This window comes from Mizuhopecten yessoensis, unplaced genomic scaffold (assembly GCF_002113885.1).
Source record: "Mizuhopecten yessoensis strain PY_sf001 unplaced genomic scaffold, ASM211388v2 scaffold917, whole genome shotgun sequence".
NCBI lineage: Eukaryota > Metazoa > Mollusca > Bivalvia > Pectinida > Pectinidae > Mizuhopecten > Mizuhopecten yessoensis.
The window spans coordinates 409,318-424,731 of record NW_018403786.1 but is presented as its reverse complement, the minus strand read 5'-3'; the positions used below and the strand labels follow the sequence as shown (position 1 = coordinate 424,731).

General features: G+C 33.9%; 1 protein-coding gene across 2 annotated transcripts; it reads left to right on the top strand.

Annotated features, from left to right (window-relative positions):
• The first annotated feature begins 187 nt into the window (after positions 1-187).
• Positions 188-14,016, top strand: LOC110454247. Of its 2 annotated transcripts, XM_021503674.1 has the most exons (15): positions 188-333; positions 375-407; positions 1,773-2,035; positions 2,631-2,730; positions 3,717-3,861; positions 4,069-4,281; positions 6,126-6,164; positions 7,466-7,504; positions 8,093-8,152; positions 8,752-8,799; positions 9,795-9,905; positions 10,387-10,482; positions 11,504-11,752; positions 12,586-12,666; positions 13,455-14,016. In XM_021503674.1, the coding sequence occupies exons 3-15, from the start codon at positions 1,807-1,809 to the stop codon at positions 13,626-13,628; spliced, it is 1,584 nt and encodes a 527-aa protein (XP_021359349.1). In that variant the 5' UTR covers positions 188-333; positions 375-407; positions 1,773-1,806; the 3' UTR covers positions 13,629-14,016. The 2 variants fall into 2 exon arrangements, with proteins under 2 accessions (XP_021359349.1, XP_021359357.1); XM_021503682.1 differs by lacking the exon at positions 7,466-7,504.
• Positions 14,017-15,414: the final 1,398 nt, after the last annotated feature.

Genomic DNA, 15,414 nt, shown 5'->3' with positions numbered 1-15,414 from the left:
TTGAATAAATCTTTAATCTTGACACAAGTATTTTCATTTGGAGGGGAGACGTATTGTTTTACGATCTTGTTGATACGTCGTATATTTTGACTCTATGAGATAGAGAAATACGTTTAAGACCTTTAAACAATACAATCATATCGTGCCAACACTGGTTACGATGAGCGATATAATAGCTTGGCTCAGGTGTATCAAATAATTTATAGGACGTGTGTGTATATGTTATGATAGAACCCTATTGATAGACAAATGCATCGTTAAATTACATGTACAATTTATCTCTTCGCACTGTATATTTCTCTTTATAGCCTGCAGTGGAATTGGTTGTCCAAAATGGCTGTTGAATCGGTTTAATAACAATATACCGATTCAAAATGGCTGTTTAAAGGACCGTAGCAGACGGAAACGTATGTATCACTCTTCTATACAATACTTTCATATCGAGAAGTCATTTGTGAATATTTGCTTGAATAGCAACGAAGGGAGCAAAATTTGATAGATTAATATATTAACATATTGCTTCATATTATATATTTCTAATCTTGGCTTACTTAAATCACATGGAAGCTTTAATTCAAACTGACATCACATTCTCAACGTACATAACAGTACAATTTTAATGAACACTATCGTAAAACATGTTGACATATATTTATTGCTATTTCAAAGGCTACTAAATAAGCACAACGTCTCGGCGCATAATCTGTTTTATATTCTTGCAGAAGTGAGATAAGCTAATTGACGATCCTTTGTTTTCGCATTCTAGAACCAATGCAGAAATCTTTACATCATATTTCTTTCACAAAAAATAAATAAATCTTTAGACTTTACGTATTCTTCGTCATCTATGCCATATCAAGAAGTTCACCTGTAGTGTGATGAAACATTTGGTTGCACTTATAAAAGTTAGTCATGGATAGAGTACGCCATAGGTGAGTTACACTGCACAAAACAGGGGTTTCGTCCTTCTGGGAGTCATCGATGGTTCTAGGGACCGTAGAGGTGGACGTCCTAATTGGTTTATATTACTTATAAAACAGAAGGTAAGGTCCGTCAAACCCCTATATATGAATTTCATGAATTAGAGGAATACTGTTGATTTTAAATAAATTATAATAAAATGAGTATTGTATAAACCATGTACGTGCCTATACTCCAGAGTGATAGTTCAGATAGTCTCTGTTACAGCAAACGTTGGCAACAAAGAAATCCACATGTAGCGTCTACCATCTTGTATTTTGAAAGATGAAAGGTATACACACTCATTTGATTGCACACATATACGCTACAAGAGGCTTCAACGAACGTAGCAGTACCTCTAAGCCTCCACCACAGGGTCGCGGGTTCGAGACCTACGTGGGGCAGTCGCCAGGTACTGGCCGTAGGTCGGAGGTGTTTCTCCGGGAACTCCGACTTTCCTCCGCCACCAAAACCTGGCACGTCCTTAAATGGCCATAGCTGTTAACAAGACGTAAAACAAAAACAAGAAAACAAACAAAATCAATGCACGTTTGATGTATGCTATTGTGGCCTTCATGACATGTTTTCCAATACAGCACTCCAATGTCTGGTATAATTTAAGACCTCTTCAGGTGACCTTTCTGTATTTGACATGAGCATTCAAGGAAGATGAGGGCCACGTATAGTAAACGGAACGATTGCCCTGTCAAATTTACAAATCCTTTGTTCCCTTTTTATTTTGATGTCTTCTCTTTTTCTGATTACTTCGTGTGTTGACTGTATGGGAAATCGCTTTTCATTTTAATTTTCAGTTGTCAGAGTGTAGGCTGATTCTTCATCGTCCCTATGACCTGTCCTGACCCCCCGAGCGTTGCCAATGGTTACATCTCGTCAAATACTAGTACCTCCGTGACCTACGCCTGCAATGACGGGTTTGGACTGTCGGGGTATGCCCAGGTTCTCTGCAGTGGTGGGGCCTGGGGTACCCTTCCTTATTGTTACACAAGCTGGAACAGGAACAACAACAACTTTATAGCTACGGGAAATGTGTCTTCTACGCTCGAGGAACCAGAAGGTGTGAAACTGATGAGGAAACCTGTCACATTCAGGTTCACTGACTTATACAAATAAGTTTAATTACAACTTCGTGTAAATTGTAAAGCAACTGCGGTATTAACCGTAGAAATAACATAGATTCTATACATGATTATAATTATCACTTATTTCCTATGAGAGAAATATCAATTAATGTGGATACAATAAATAAGACTGGATATAAGTAGTAGAAATATTATCAAATGTAGGTACTAGAATTATGAATTAATGAATAAAATTAATTGAAAATATCTCGGAATGTTATTACTAGAAATATCACAGAATGTAGATAGTAGATGCAACTTGAATAAAGATGCTAAGAATAAACTCCGAATTGATATAAGAGATATTACTGGATGTTATTACTTAATATGAACAGGATGTGTCAGTAGCCTATCGTGATATCTAAAAACATAGTGCAACACAATATGTCCATTACGAATATTCCCATTGCTTTTGTGTCTCTCACTCAATGTTCTATACTCTACTGAATATAAACACTAACATCACCATAAGTGCACAAATGACACTTTATGTGATCAAATCAAATAACAGTATTCCGTACCACTTTACAGCGACTCCGGACTACATAATCTACGGGGTGTATGGGGCTGTTGGATCGTGTATCCTCGCTCTACTGGCTGGATGCCTGCTGTGCTGGCTCCATCAATGCGGGTCAGTTGTGAAATGAATATAAGATGCAGTATTGTTTAAGAAATAATTAATTCAATACCTATGTGTTTTATATTTAGCACAATGTAAAACCAGAAAAAAACTACGTTTGTTCTAACCTTGAAATATATTTTGCGATTATGCACCAACAACAGACAGCTAGTGTCTTAGTCCATGTTTTACAGATTTTGATGAATGAGAATATGCAGTTTGTAATGAACTTTAGAAGAACACATTTACGATTCACCATCATATGTTCCCTGATATCTTAAATGAAACGTTATTGTATGCGTTCATTGTTTGACACTCATAAAATGTATCAAATCAAATATTTTCTTTCTTTCACATATTGTTCATTAACCCACTAACGTACAACAGTCCAGCTGGTGACAACGCTAATGAACTCTATTACTCCCGTGTGGTGTTTGACGGGGAAGTATTTAAGATGTTTGTGTATAGTATACATGTAGGTTTGACCTAGCTATTACTCAAAATCAGGAAAAATCAGCCGATACTTTCTTTTAAATTTCAAATACAATGTATCAGTAAAATAAGTTTTTCTCTTTGACTCTTTTTCCAAATCTGGTGAAAAAGTCCTGACTGACACTGAGTAAAAACACGTTTGGCAATTGGCATAACTAATGACATAAATATTCCAATTCGAACATAAGCGTTATGCTTCAATCAACCGAGCGTGATATCACATATTTTTTGGTTTTGATGTGATGCACGTGCAAACTTTTTAGACCAAATGATCAGGTAAAATGGCAAAAAAAGTAAAAAATTGTAGATATCCCTTTTAGCCGGAAAAAAGATTGTCTCTGACTTGCATTCGAACTGCAGTTGGACAGTTGGATTATAACTTGCGTACATGTAGTGATATTGGAATGAGAGGTGCTGGAGAGGAGCTACAACACTGTAACTTTTTTTTTTTTTTTTAATTTCCTTTATACTTCATGTACTGAACGTTTCATTCCTACCTTATCCAGGTGTTACGACGGTCCTGCGGTGGGGTTCGGCGGGAGCTACGTATATAGTGACCGTCGTTGCTGCTACTGGGGGGATCTCAACGTAAATTGCTGTAATTTTCAGTGTAGCTGCTGCAAACGGCGATGTTGTCGATACGTTAGAAAGGTACTTTTATACTTTGTTCAAATTAGAAAAACGTTATTTGATCAAATATGTCTTACTTTTTTGTTGTTGTTGTTGTTGTTGTTGTTGTATTTTAGTTTTTAAATCTTACAATGGATTCTTTATTTCTATTTTACATTATCATCTATTAATTATAGTCAGGAATGCATCGAATCATATTTATCGCAATACATATTTTGTCTTTAACAGAAATCACACGGAAAGGTACACTTCCAAACAACACCCACACCAGAACACGTTGCATTACAAAAGTTTCTGATGAAAAAGAAAAGAAAGCGAAGGTTCGGACCAATCCCTTGCTGCTTGCGCGCAGGAAGATGCCTTTTGGGTTGTTTACTCTGCTGCTGTAGGTGGAAGCGACGCAAAGCTAAGCTTGCCAAACAGCTGGAGAAAGCTGAGGAGGTATATATTTTAACAGAATATTTCCATATGGTGCTATTGTGGAGGTACGGTAGCCCAGTAGTAGGATGCCGGGCTCGTAACGACAGGGTTGCGGGTTTGAGTCACGTCAAGGCACTGTGTTGTATCTTTGAACAAAATACTTTACTCCGCTAGTTCTTATCAGCTGTAAATAGGTACGTGGTTGGACAGTGCTAGAATTGTTGAATGCTAGCTGTGAGCGCCAAAATGGAAACACCGGCTGTATGCTCCCAGAGAGTTGAGAAAGATATTGGCTTGTTGCAAAGGCCCTATAACCACGAATATTAATTTGTGAGACGACCTACAAACAAGGTTTTGGCAAAAACATTCGGCAACATGTTTATCGTATTTAATATAACAATAAAATATACGACATCTTAAATGGATTTCCAACTTTCTTGAAAATATTTGTCATCATGATTCAATGTCTAATATAGTTTAGAAGACATCTAGAGAGTGATATCTAACGAGTAATAATAAAGATTAATGTCTAAACAGACGATATATTATGTTTAAAAACTAAACTTTATGTTTATAAAGAGTATATCTAACGAGTGATAATTAAGATTTATGTTTATAAAGAGGATATCTAACGAGTGATAATTAAGATTAATGTCTAAACAGACGATATATCATGTTTAAAAACTAAACTTTATGTTTATAAAGGGGATATCTGACGAGTTATAATATAAGATCTATGTCTGTATAGAGCATATATCATGTGTAAAAACTCAACTTTATGTTTATAAAGAGGATATCTAACGAGTGATAATTAAGATGATTTATGTTTATAAAGAGGATATCTAACGAGTGATAATTAAGATGATTTATGTTTATAAAGAGGATATCTAACGAGAGATAATTAAGATTAATGTCTAAACAGACGATATATCATGTTTAAAAACTAAACTTTATGTTTATAAAGAGGATATCTGACGAGTGATAATATAAGATCTATGTCTGTATAGAGCATATACCATGTGTAAAAACTAAACTTTATGTCTATTAAGAGGATATCTAACGAGTGATAATTAAGATTTCTGTCTGTATAGAGGATATCTAACGAGTGATATTTAAGATTTATGTCTGTATAGAGGATATCTAACGTGGGAAAATCAAGTTTGTGTCTATATATAGAGCATATCTTACGATTTATGTCCAAATAGAGGATATATTTTGAGTAATATTTAAGATTTATGTATTTTTAGGAATTATCTAAGAGTGATACATATACCTAAGACTGATGTCTAAATAGAGGATATCCAACGAGGGAAAATTCTTCATGATTTGTATATGGATAATCAACGAGAAACAATTCATCTGACATATTTAAATAGATTATATACAACGAACAATGATGGATACTTATTAAGATTCTTGGGTTTATAGACATTCATCTTTATATGTTATAGAGAAGAACGTACATGTACGTAGAATTTATTATAGAAACAACGCACACAAATCATTATTATTTTCAAACTCTGTATACCTGTTCGATCCTAAAATAGCCTGCGCACTGAATAAAATACTAACCTTTCTCTATATTAAAAGCGTTATTTAACTTTTCTTTTCCGGAGAAAACTCTGCGTAAAATTTTATTTCATTATGCAAGTTTGATATTGTAAAGTAGCGTGACGTCATGGCTCACATAATGAAATTATGAAAATAAACAATACATATGAACAAGAAGTAACAAATCATAAAACAGTCACGCCATAATCTGTTCGTTAACTTGTTTCCAGAGTTGTGTACTCACGATAAGTCAATAGAAAACAACGTAAACTTTTATTGTATTATACCAAAAAGGAACCTTATTTACATTTCAGGAAAAACTGCTGAACGTTATTGTAGTCCAAGAGACAAAGGTAATTTATTTGTTGACATACTTTGAACTAACTCTAGTGACACTGATAACTCGTTTGTTTCACATATTCATTGTTTAAATATTTCAATCATTTTTAGTAGTTAATATGTTCTATACATAGAATAATTCATTTTAATGCGTACCTAGTGAATTGTTAAGAAATGTAGCGCCGAAATGGAAACACCGGCTTCTTTATGCTCCCAGAGAGTTGAGAAATATAGTGGCTTGCTGCAAAGGCCCTATAACCACGAATATTACTTTGTGAGACGACCTACAAACTAGGTTTTCAAAAAAGAGGTTTATATGAACCTCGAATTATTATCAGTATCATTATTCGGCAACATGTTTATCGTATTTAATATAACATTAAAAGATACGACATTTAAAATGGATTTCTAACTTTCTTGACAATATTTGTCATCATGATTCAATGTCTAATATAGTTAAGATGACATCTAGAGAGTGATATCTAACGAGTAATAAAAAAGATTAATGTCTAAACAGACGATATATTATGTTTAAAAAAAACAAAAGGCTATTAAGAGGATATCTGACGAGTGATAATTAAGATTTATGTCTGTATAGAGCATATATCATGTGTAAAAACTAAACTTTATGTTTATAAAGAGGATTCTAACGAGTGATAACTAAACTTTATGTCTGTATAGAGGACTTCTAACGTGGGAAAGTCAAGTTTGTGTCTATATAGAGAGAGGATATCTTACGATTTATGTCCAAATAGAGGATATATATTGAGTAATATTTAAGATTTATGTCTATTTAGGAATTATCTAATGAGTGATACATGTACCTAAGACTTATGTCTATATAGAGGATATCCAACAAGGGAAAATTCTTCATGATTTGTATATGGATAATCAACGAGAAACAATTCATCTGACATATTTAAATAGATTATATACAACGAACAATGATGGATACTTATTAAGATTCTTGGGTTTATAGACATTCATCTTTATATGTTATAGAGAAGAACGTACATGTACGTAGAATTTATTATAGAAACAACGCACACAAATCATTATTATTTTCAAACTCTGTATACCTGTTCGATCCTAAAATAGCCTGCGCACTGAATAAAGTAGCGTGACGTCATGGCGCACATAATGAAATTATGAAAATAAACAATACATATGAACAAGAAGTAACAAATCATAAAACAGTCACACCATAATCTGTTCGTTAACTTGTTTCCAGAGTTGTGTACTCACGATAAGTCAACAGAAAACAACGTAAACTTTTATTGTATTATACCAAAATGGAACCTTATTTACATTTCAGGAAAAACTGCTGAGCGTAATTGTAGTCCAAGAGACAAAGGTAATTTATTTGTTGACATACTTTGAACTAACTCTAGTGACACTGATAACTCGTTTGTTTCAAATATTCATTGTTTAAATATTTCAATCTTTTTAGTTGTTAATATGTTCTATGCATAGAATAATTCATTTTAATGCGTACCTAGTGAATTGTTAAGAAATGTCCTGTGTTTCACGTTGTGGAAATACAAGATGCTGTATTACTACAGTATAGTATACATGACTCCGTTTGAATGGAAGTCATCGGCTGGTATCCACTAATCAAATCGGCGTACAAAAAAACCCAATAATTGCTTAATAATTTAGAGCCTAAGGATTTGGTAGGCATAGAGAACACAAACATGACGTAATTGTGAGTTTTTAAAGAACAATAATAGTTATTTGTTAATACCAATACCAAACAAATGTTTTCATCTGACGTCTTTGATTTCACTCGTTTCACTTTCATGAAGGGATATGTTTACTTGGGATAAAGCTCTCGTGGAATATATTCATACACGGAATGAACTGATGAAAAGTATGTTATTCAATGTTTTAAACAATCAAAGCAAATGCTAATAATAAACTTTTGTTTTGCAATCTTGATCAGGACGAAGAAAGTAATATAATAAATGTTCAACCAATGGAGGGAAATCAAGATGGTGATCGGGTATGTTTTTGTCCTCCGTATGGTGTTACCTCTATAATCCCGTGTTTCAATGCTTGCTGACAGCTCGGGTATTTCATAGTCAATATAATAACTATGTACCTCCGTACTTCAAATGCAAATTAATAGACGTACAAATATCACAATATCCTCTTCTAGCTCGATATATCAACCTTTAAATAGATAATTGTTGTAAACATTAAGGAGTAGTATCTTTAGCTTTTACTGACATTTTGTATGGAATGTCTGGCGTTTAGCTGGTCAGAGTCTAGGTAAAGTCTAGGTAAAGTCTAGGGTAAAGTCTAGGTAAAGTCTAGGTAAAGTAGGTATATCATGGGGTTCACAATCAACGTATTTATTCTCATTTTATTTAATATATCTATGTATTATCTGGTTACTGAAACAAGTTCTTTATGGTAAATAAACACGAAGTCTACTAATAATCAGCACATCAAATAAACAACAAAAGTTCTAGCCCTTTAATGACTTTTTATATCTCTTGTGTATATTTTCTTATAAGGCTTTATGAAAGATTGATGTGAATATATTCACGTCTTTAAATAAAGTTATCATTTCTTTTCGGGGTTTTTAACTGTTTGAAGGAAAAAGTCGCAGAGAAGACATTATGGGCCACTCCAAAACCGGAAGAGGTAACTTTTATATGGAGAATATTCTTGTGGTTGTGTGGTTTCTTCACTTTCTCGGACTATTTCTTTTTCAAGTTCCTGTTCTTGGTTTTTACATTTATTTAAAGTGTACAATATAAGGTCACATACATTTGTACTTGGAATATGAAGTTCAAGTGAAGCGTTTCAATAAATTGTTAATGCTCATTGCTGTTGTCATTGTTAAAAAAGGGTTTGACAAACCATGATTTTTATTAATACGTAATCCAATAAATGTAATTAAAAATGAGAAACTACAAAAGATATGTATTTTGACAATTATACTTTTCTTATCCTGGTATAAGCGTTTATTTTCATTGATTATGACATTAATGTCTTGAATTCAACAAAAAAGGTTTGATTGTTTTGAATGAAACCAAGTAGATGTTCTGCTAACCGTTTAATAATGTTAAATTATTCAATCCATTTTTTACGATTAGAAAGGAAGACAGCTCTTACGCCAAGTACTTCATGCATAAGATGCAAGAGAAGTGGTTTCAGCATTTTTGTTATTGTCAATATCTGTTATGGTGTGTTTTCTTGTAGTTATTATACGATACAAAATCATATTTATCTGATCCCGACGTGGTAATTGCATAAGTCAAGAAGTATATATGATCAGTTATATTTAATCGAATCAACTGCAGAAAAAGCTTGAAACGAATAAGTTGTTCGACTGCAAGGTAGTTATTTGACAAACTCCTACGTGTGACCTATGGCAAGTCCAAACCTGTAAATCTTTGAGTCAATTCTGTATCTTTTTTGTTTGATTGCATTGTGTTTTTAAGGAATATTATTTGATATAATACATATATATCAATCTCTGTATGTTTCTACTATTGAAATATTGTTTATAATCAGCAAGAGCCCATCTTTAAGTAAACACAATCCCTTAAAGGAGGGTAAATCCTAAACCGATCATCACGTAATACGAACGTTTATACCGAAAGTAAAATGATAATGCTTATCGTTTAATGAAGGATGAAAAGAAAAAGGTTCCTGAAAAGAAGGCTGAACCCATCGGGCCACCATTAATGGCCATACGCGAAGCACCAACCAAACCTAGAGAGACAAAGCCCGAACCGGAAAAGGTAGGTTTCATATGGAGTAAATTGTGGTCTTTGATGCAGGTCTGTTATCCAGTGGTCCTTTCAATACTTATTTTGTTTGTTCTTTCTTCATGTTTATATACAATGTAACATATAATCACCTTATTAATTATTGATGTAGTAAATGTAAACATGAATATTTGAAAGAGATAAAGTTTTTGCTAAATTAAACTAAATATGTCAAGGGAAAAGAACAAGAAAAGAAAGTTGAGTCTGCCGTGCCTCCATTGATGGCAATACCCGAACCACCACCTAAATCTAAATTATCAAATCCTATTTTATGTGATCTCTTCATATTCTTTACTTTTTTCTTTCATTTCCTCTGATTTTCTTTCCATCCACATTAAGTTTGCATAAAACCTTACCTACCGGATAATTAAATTATGTTTATTGTACAAATGAAATGTTAGCATGAATACTTTTTTTTAATAAATTTAACTTATTTCTTATTAAATATATCAAGGAAAAAGTAAAGAAGGCTGAGCCTGTTGGACCTCCATTGATGGTCATACGTGCACCACCACCAAAACCTAAAAAGAAGAAACGCAAAGAGGAAAAGGTTAGTTGTAGATTGACTGCACTTAAGTGCTTTATGTATTTTAAGTAATGTGTATATGTCATCAATCATATTATTCCTAGCATTAGATTAATTATTATTTTAATTGATATTTTCTGAAACAACAATGTATTCAATTCCTCGGTGAGAGCAATGGAGATTCGGGAGGCGTATTGAATGTTTGTCACGGAGAATCAAAATCATGTTTCGTAGAGACTTTCATATGTCTATAAAGGTTAAATGTAGATTTGTAGTTGAATTGAACATAGGATTAAGGTCGCCTTCTAGCTTCAAGCTAGAGGGAATTTCCCTTTAGCTCAGTGATAAAGTGCCGGACTAGGAAACTGGAGATCGAGGATTCGATCCCCGGTGAAAGCACACTAGTCTCTTTCCTGTTACAGTAGCAAATACAATCCTACAGGAGTTTTGATCTACCGTCGCATATAGCACTGTTCTATAGTGCGAATGAATACTCCGATATATCTGTAGCAGCCATAAATTGCAATCTGTAACGTTAAAAGGGTTTCAAAATGCTATTTACTCTTTCGCTGCATTACTGCATATGTTTCGCAACACTATAATTGTGTACTTTAATTCTTTGTGATCTTTAGTGACACTCATGAACACTAAATGGACAACATAGCAATATGGTGCAGTGGAATGTTTGTTTCGTTTGGCTTCTGATTAATAGCCACTTCCTGAATTGGTATGCCTAGTAATAATTTTTCGTACAACAAGCACGTACACATACTTCAAATAAAGACAAGTGTGCAGTAAAGGTTTTGTATAATTGGAGTGTAATGCATTACGTATGTCGAAACAATGCAGATAAATACATGTATTTGTATTAATATTTAATTGTGTCCAATACCTAACCTAGTGTGAGCGTAAGCTTTCATCAAAAGTTCTTTTGTGTAAAAACGTTTCTGATATCTGTAGAGCAAATAAATTATTGTATAGTATTAAACTCTACAATTAATTAGTTATTACACTTTTGGTGTCTCATGATCAATTATTTCCACAGAAAGGAGGCTTCGAAAGTACTCCTGCCCCAGATTTTGCGATTGTGGTCGCATCTACCAAAAATCCATTTGGAAACGTTGACGTAAAGCCATCAAAACGCGCAGGAATATCCCAGACCGAAGCAAACGGTGGCCAATTAGAGAGAAGCTTTCCAGTGGGAAAAGGAAATAAAGTATCGTCATCTCCATCTGCAAATGTCATCGAAACCAACCTGACATTTGACAAAAACATAAATAAGAAAGTATCAAAGGTGTGTACTAGTAACAATGATGGCAGCGCAATGAAGGTATTTATGTCGGGAGAAACGGGATTATCCAAAGCAAAATATACGGCAACGCATGCCATTTATAGAATCTTTAACACCTGTGTGATCAAAAAAGATAATCTCAACCCAAGCAGAGAAGGGGATTCATAAATTGCCACAAGATTACCGAGAGATTGATAAATTAACCGTCTTTCCCCGAGAGTCCCCAATCTCACCCCAAGAAGAATGGGGGATCCTTTTCTCGTACACTGTAATATATGCAATATTATTGTCGTTACGTTATTGTATAATGGACATAATATAATATGAAGGTTAAAAAAACGCCACTTGTGAAGACCTATTCAAGCAGTGAGATTTACCTGTTCAAAGTAGAAGACACACATATCCAGGGTAAAACAAATATATCTGTATGCATGGTGTGAGACACATTTGTTCAAGGTAATTGCTACACCTGGCATGGTTAAGAGATGCAATTATTCAGGGTAATTGATACACATGTCCAGGGTAAGTGATACTCCTGTCCTTGGTAAGGTTAACAAAAGGGATTACGTTCGTTCCTATATCATGTCTTGCATATGAAAGTCGATTCAGTGGATTGGGACTTCATTTGATGCATATTGTCAACAGTGAACAGTTTACGACGAAGAAATGATCGTATACAAATCTTTTGAATAAAAAAAATAAAATAAAATAAACAAAAAAAAAATATTTAAAATAAAGTACAGAATCATGGTAAATAAGAAAATAACAGTGACAGGAATTGAAGAAACACCAATATTAGTGGAATTATATTCATTGTTAATAACCATGTTTTACAGTGGACTGATATGAACGATGAAGAGTTATGGAGGATGCAGCCCCAACAAAACTTGTTTTCTCCGGAAGCGCCAATAAAAACGGTACGTACGGGAGAAAAAAACAAATATGGGCATAAAATACATACTTACTTTCGATGAGAAATATATCTGATGCGCAATTGTGGATATATGTGACAAACAGTAGCGCTTTTCACGAACCTCCCTCTTACTGTTTGAGATGTTCTCCCTTTTAAACGTGATTTGCTTGGTATAACAAAGAGTTATACGTAGACAGATGTCTTTTAAAGCGGACAATTGGGTTTTTTCTTTTCTCTTATCAATAGATACTCGACTGAAAATAGAATACTTTTATGAAATAAATCTGTATATAAAAAAGGAGTGGTAAGCAGCACACACCAAAACGATTTACCAGACATACATTCCTTTATCGTTTCAGATAATTGTATCTTGAAACCTTTATTGAATATGTAAAAGCATGTTCTGTTTTATTTATGAAGCCAATATTAGCAATACGATACTGATGATTTGGTAGATATAAATATAGAGGAGATCAAATTATGAAATTATTTCAATTTCTTGATTAAATTATTACATAAAATTCAATGACATGTTATATGTATCCTGCAGTCCATTTAGTTTTACAAAATGAATATATTTATTTAACTACAGTAAGGAAACAATTATTAACTGATATTAATATATAATCATATCCTGTCCTTACTTAATCGATTTCGAGTTCGAATAATGGTTTTGTTCAGACATCATCATTCTCTACGTAATTTAGTAGTATGTTGTCCCTATTTTAATTGGCTGATTTAGAAGTGTCTATATATACATCCTTCCGTATCATTGTTGTCTTATGGTTACAGAGAAAAACAGCAGGGGAGATGATTCCACTTGCAAGCCTTTTTAAAATAAGCGGAGCACCAAAGCCAGTGAGAAACCAAAAGAAACCAGAAAAGAAGAGGAAGGAAGACGAAGGCGACAATTTTGGCTTGCCCAGTGTCGGATCCAAAAGAACTGTTATTCCTCGACTGTTTTAAACATAGAAAGATATAACGGTCAAATCAGTCTCAAAATAGACACTCATGTATTGTAGTTACTCTATCCCATCTCTTACATAAACATGATGTACGTGATAATGAAAACATGAACAGTGTACTATGATGGAATGAATCCAAAGATGAGGAAACGGATGAAATCAATGACGACGGCTTATGAGTTATCTTATTTTTATATATTTTATTACGTAATTACAATTCATAAGCATATCGGAATTTCCTTTTAGATCTTACCTTCGTCAAATAGTTGTATTCGGCTTTCCATCTAAAATGCTTAATCTAACAAACTTAGAGCTGTTCCAAATACATTTGTTAATACATATAAATGACATTAAAGAAGTACAATATATGCAGAGTACAATAAAGTTTCACATACATTCTTAGCGCCTTTTATATTTCCCACACAAACAATCTACAATCTAACAACTTGTTTAAGGTAGTGTATACAAGATTCGATTAACAACTATTGCTAAGCATTCGATATTATTAATGATTCATGCGTCATTAACAAAAACAATCGATAATGCAACATGAATCCTACAAAATAGACCGAATTATTCGACGTTTTATCGACTTTTTTATATCGATCTGGCGTCGATTAACGCCAGAACTCCGGCCCTCTATAACATGCGGGAACAAAGCTACCCGCGCCAGGGTCGCTCTTCAAACTGATATTTTAGAAACAAATCGTCACTTTCACACACATGTCGCACATGGATCGAAAGATCTATTCTTTATGCACTAGGTGGTATCAATAACATGTTTCAAAGATCATTACGAACAGTATTTTCCGACGTTTTCTATACCAACCCATGTTTTTAATGGAAATTAGGGCATGAGCCATGTCATATGACTTGACGAGATCTCGCGTTACCGAAGGTATTTCCCAAAATTATGACGAGATTTTAGTCACGTGGCATTATAAAGCAGGCCTATCAAAAACGTAAAGTAAAACAGAGTAAGTTTGAAAAAATATGTTTTTAGTGATTGTATTGGTTGTTTGAGGCATGCTATGCATGGTCATCTTATGCATAATGAATAGATCTTTCGATCCATGTGCGACATGTGTGTGAAAGTGACGATCTGTTTCTAAAATATCAGTTTGAAGAGCGACCCTGGCGCGGGTCGCTTATTTCCCGCATGTTATAGAGAGCCGGAGTTAACGACGCCAGACCGATATAAAAAAGTCGATAAAACGTCAGAATAATACGGACTACATACATAACTACGGAGATAAAACCGGAGTTTGAATATTGTATGGCAATTATGTAATGAAAACAAATACATATGTAATGTGATAAACTTACAACACACATATGCAAAAGATACAGCAAGGCAAAAATGAATAACACTGCATCGTACAGCTGTTTCATTCTTAAAAGTTGGAAACACAGAAGGAGGTAGGTAAAACCCCTGGATTGTGTGTATATTATGAATCGTGCAACTTCTCAAAAGAGATAACTGTGACTTTCAAGGTTACGTAATGTTAGACTTTGCACATTCCTTACAGATGTGTCATTCTAACCAGGACGTAATTATGAAACCCCTCAGAAAGAATTAAAAGAGTTCACCGAAGCGCATATTAAAACTACATTGAAAAATGAGAAGTTACAGCGTCTTCACTTGACCATGTGTGATATTTACAGCGGTCAAACAATTTTAGAAACGGTAGACACGAAACCAAAAAGTCAATGTTACCGTGGCCCCTATTTTAGAAATGCAAAGAAGATTGCATAGGTACTAAATCTTAATGTCGGATAAATTATAC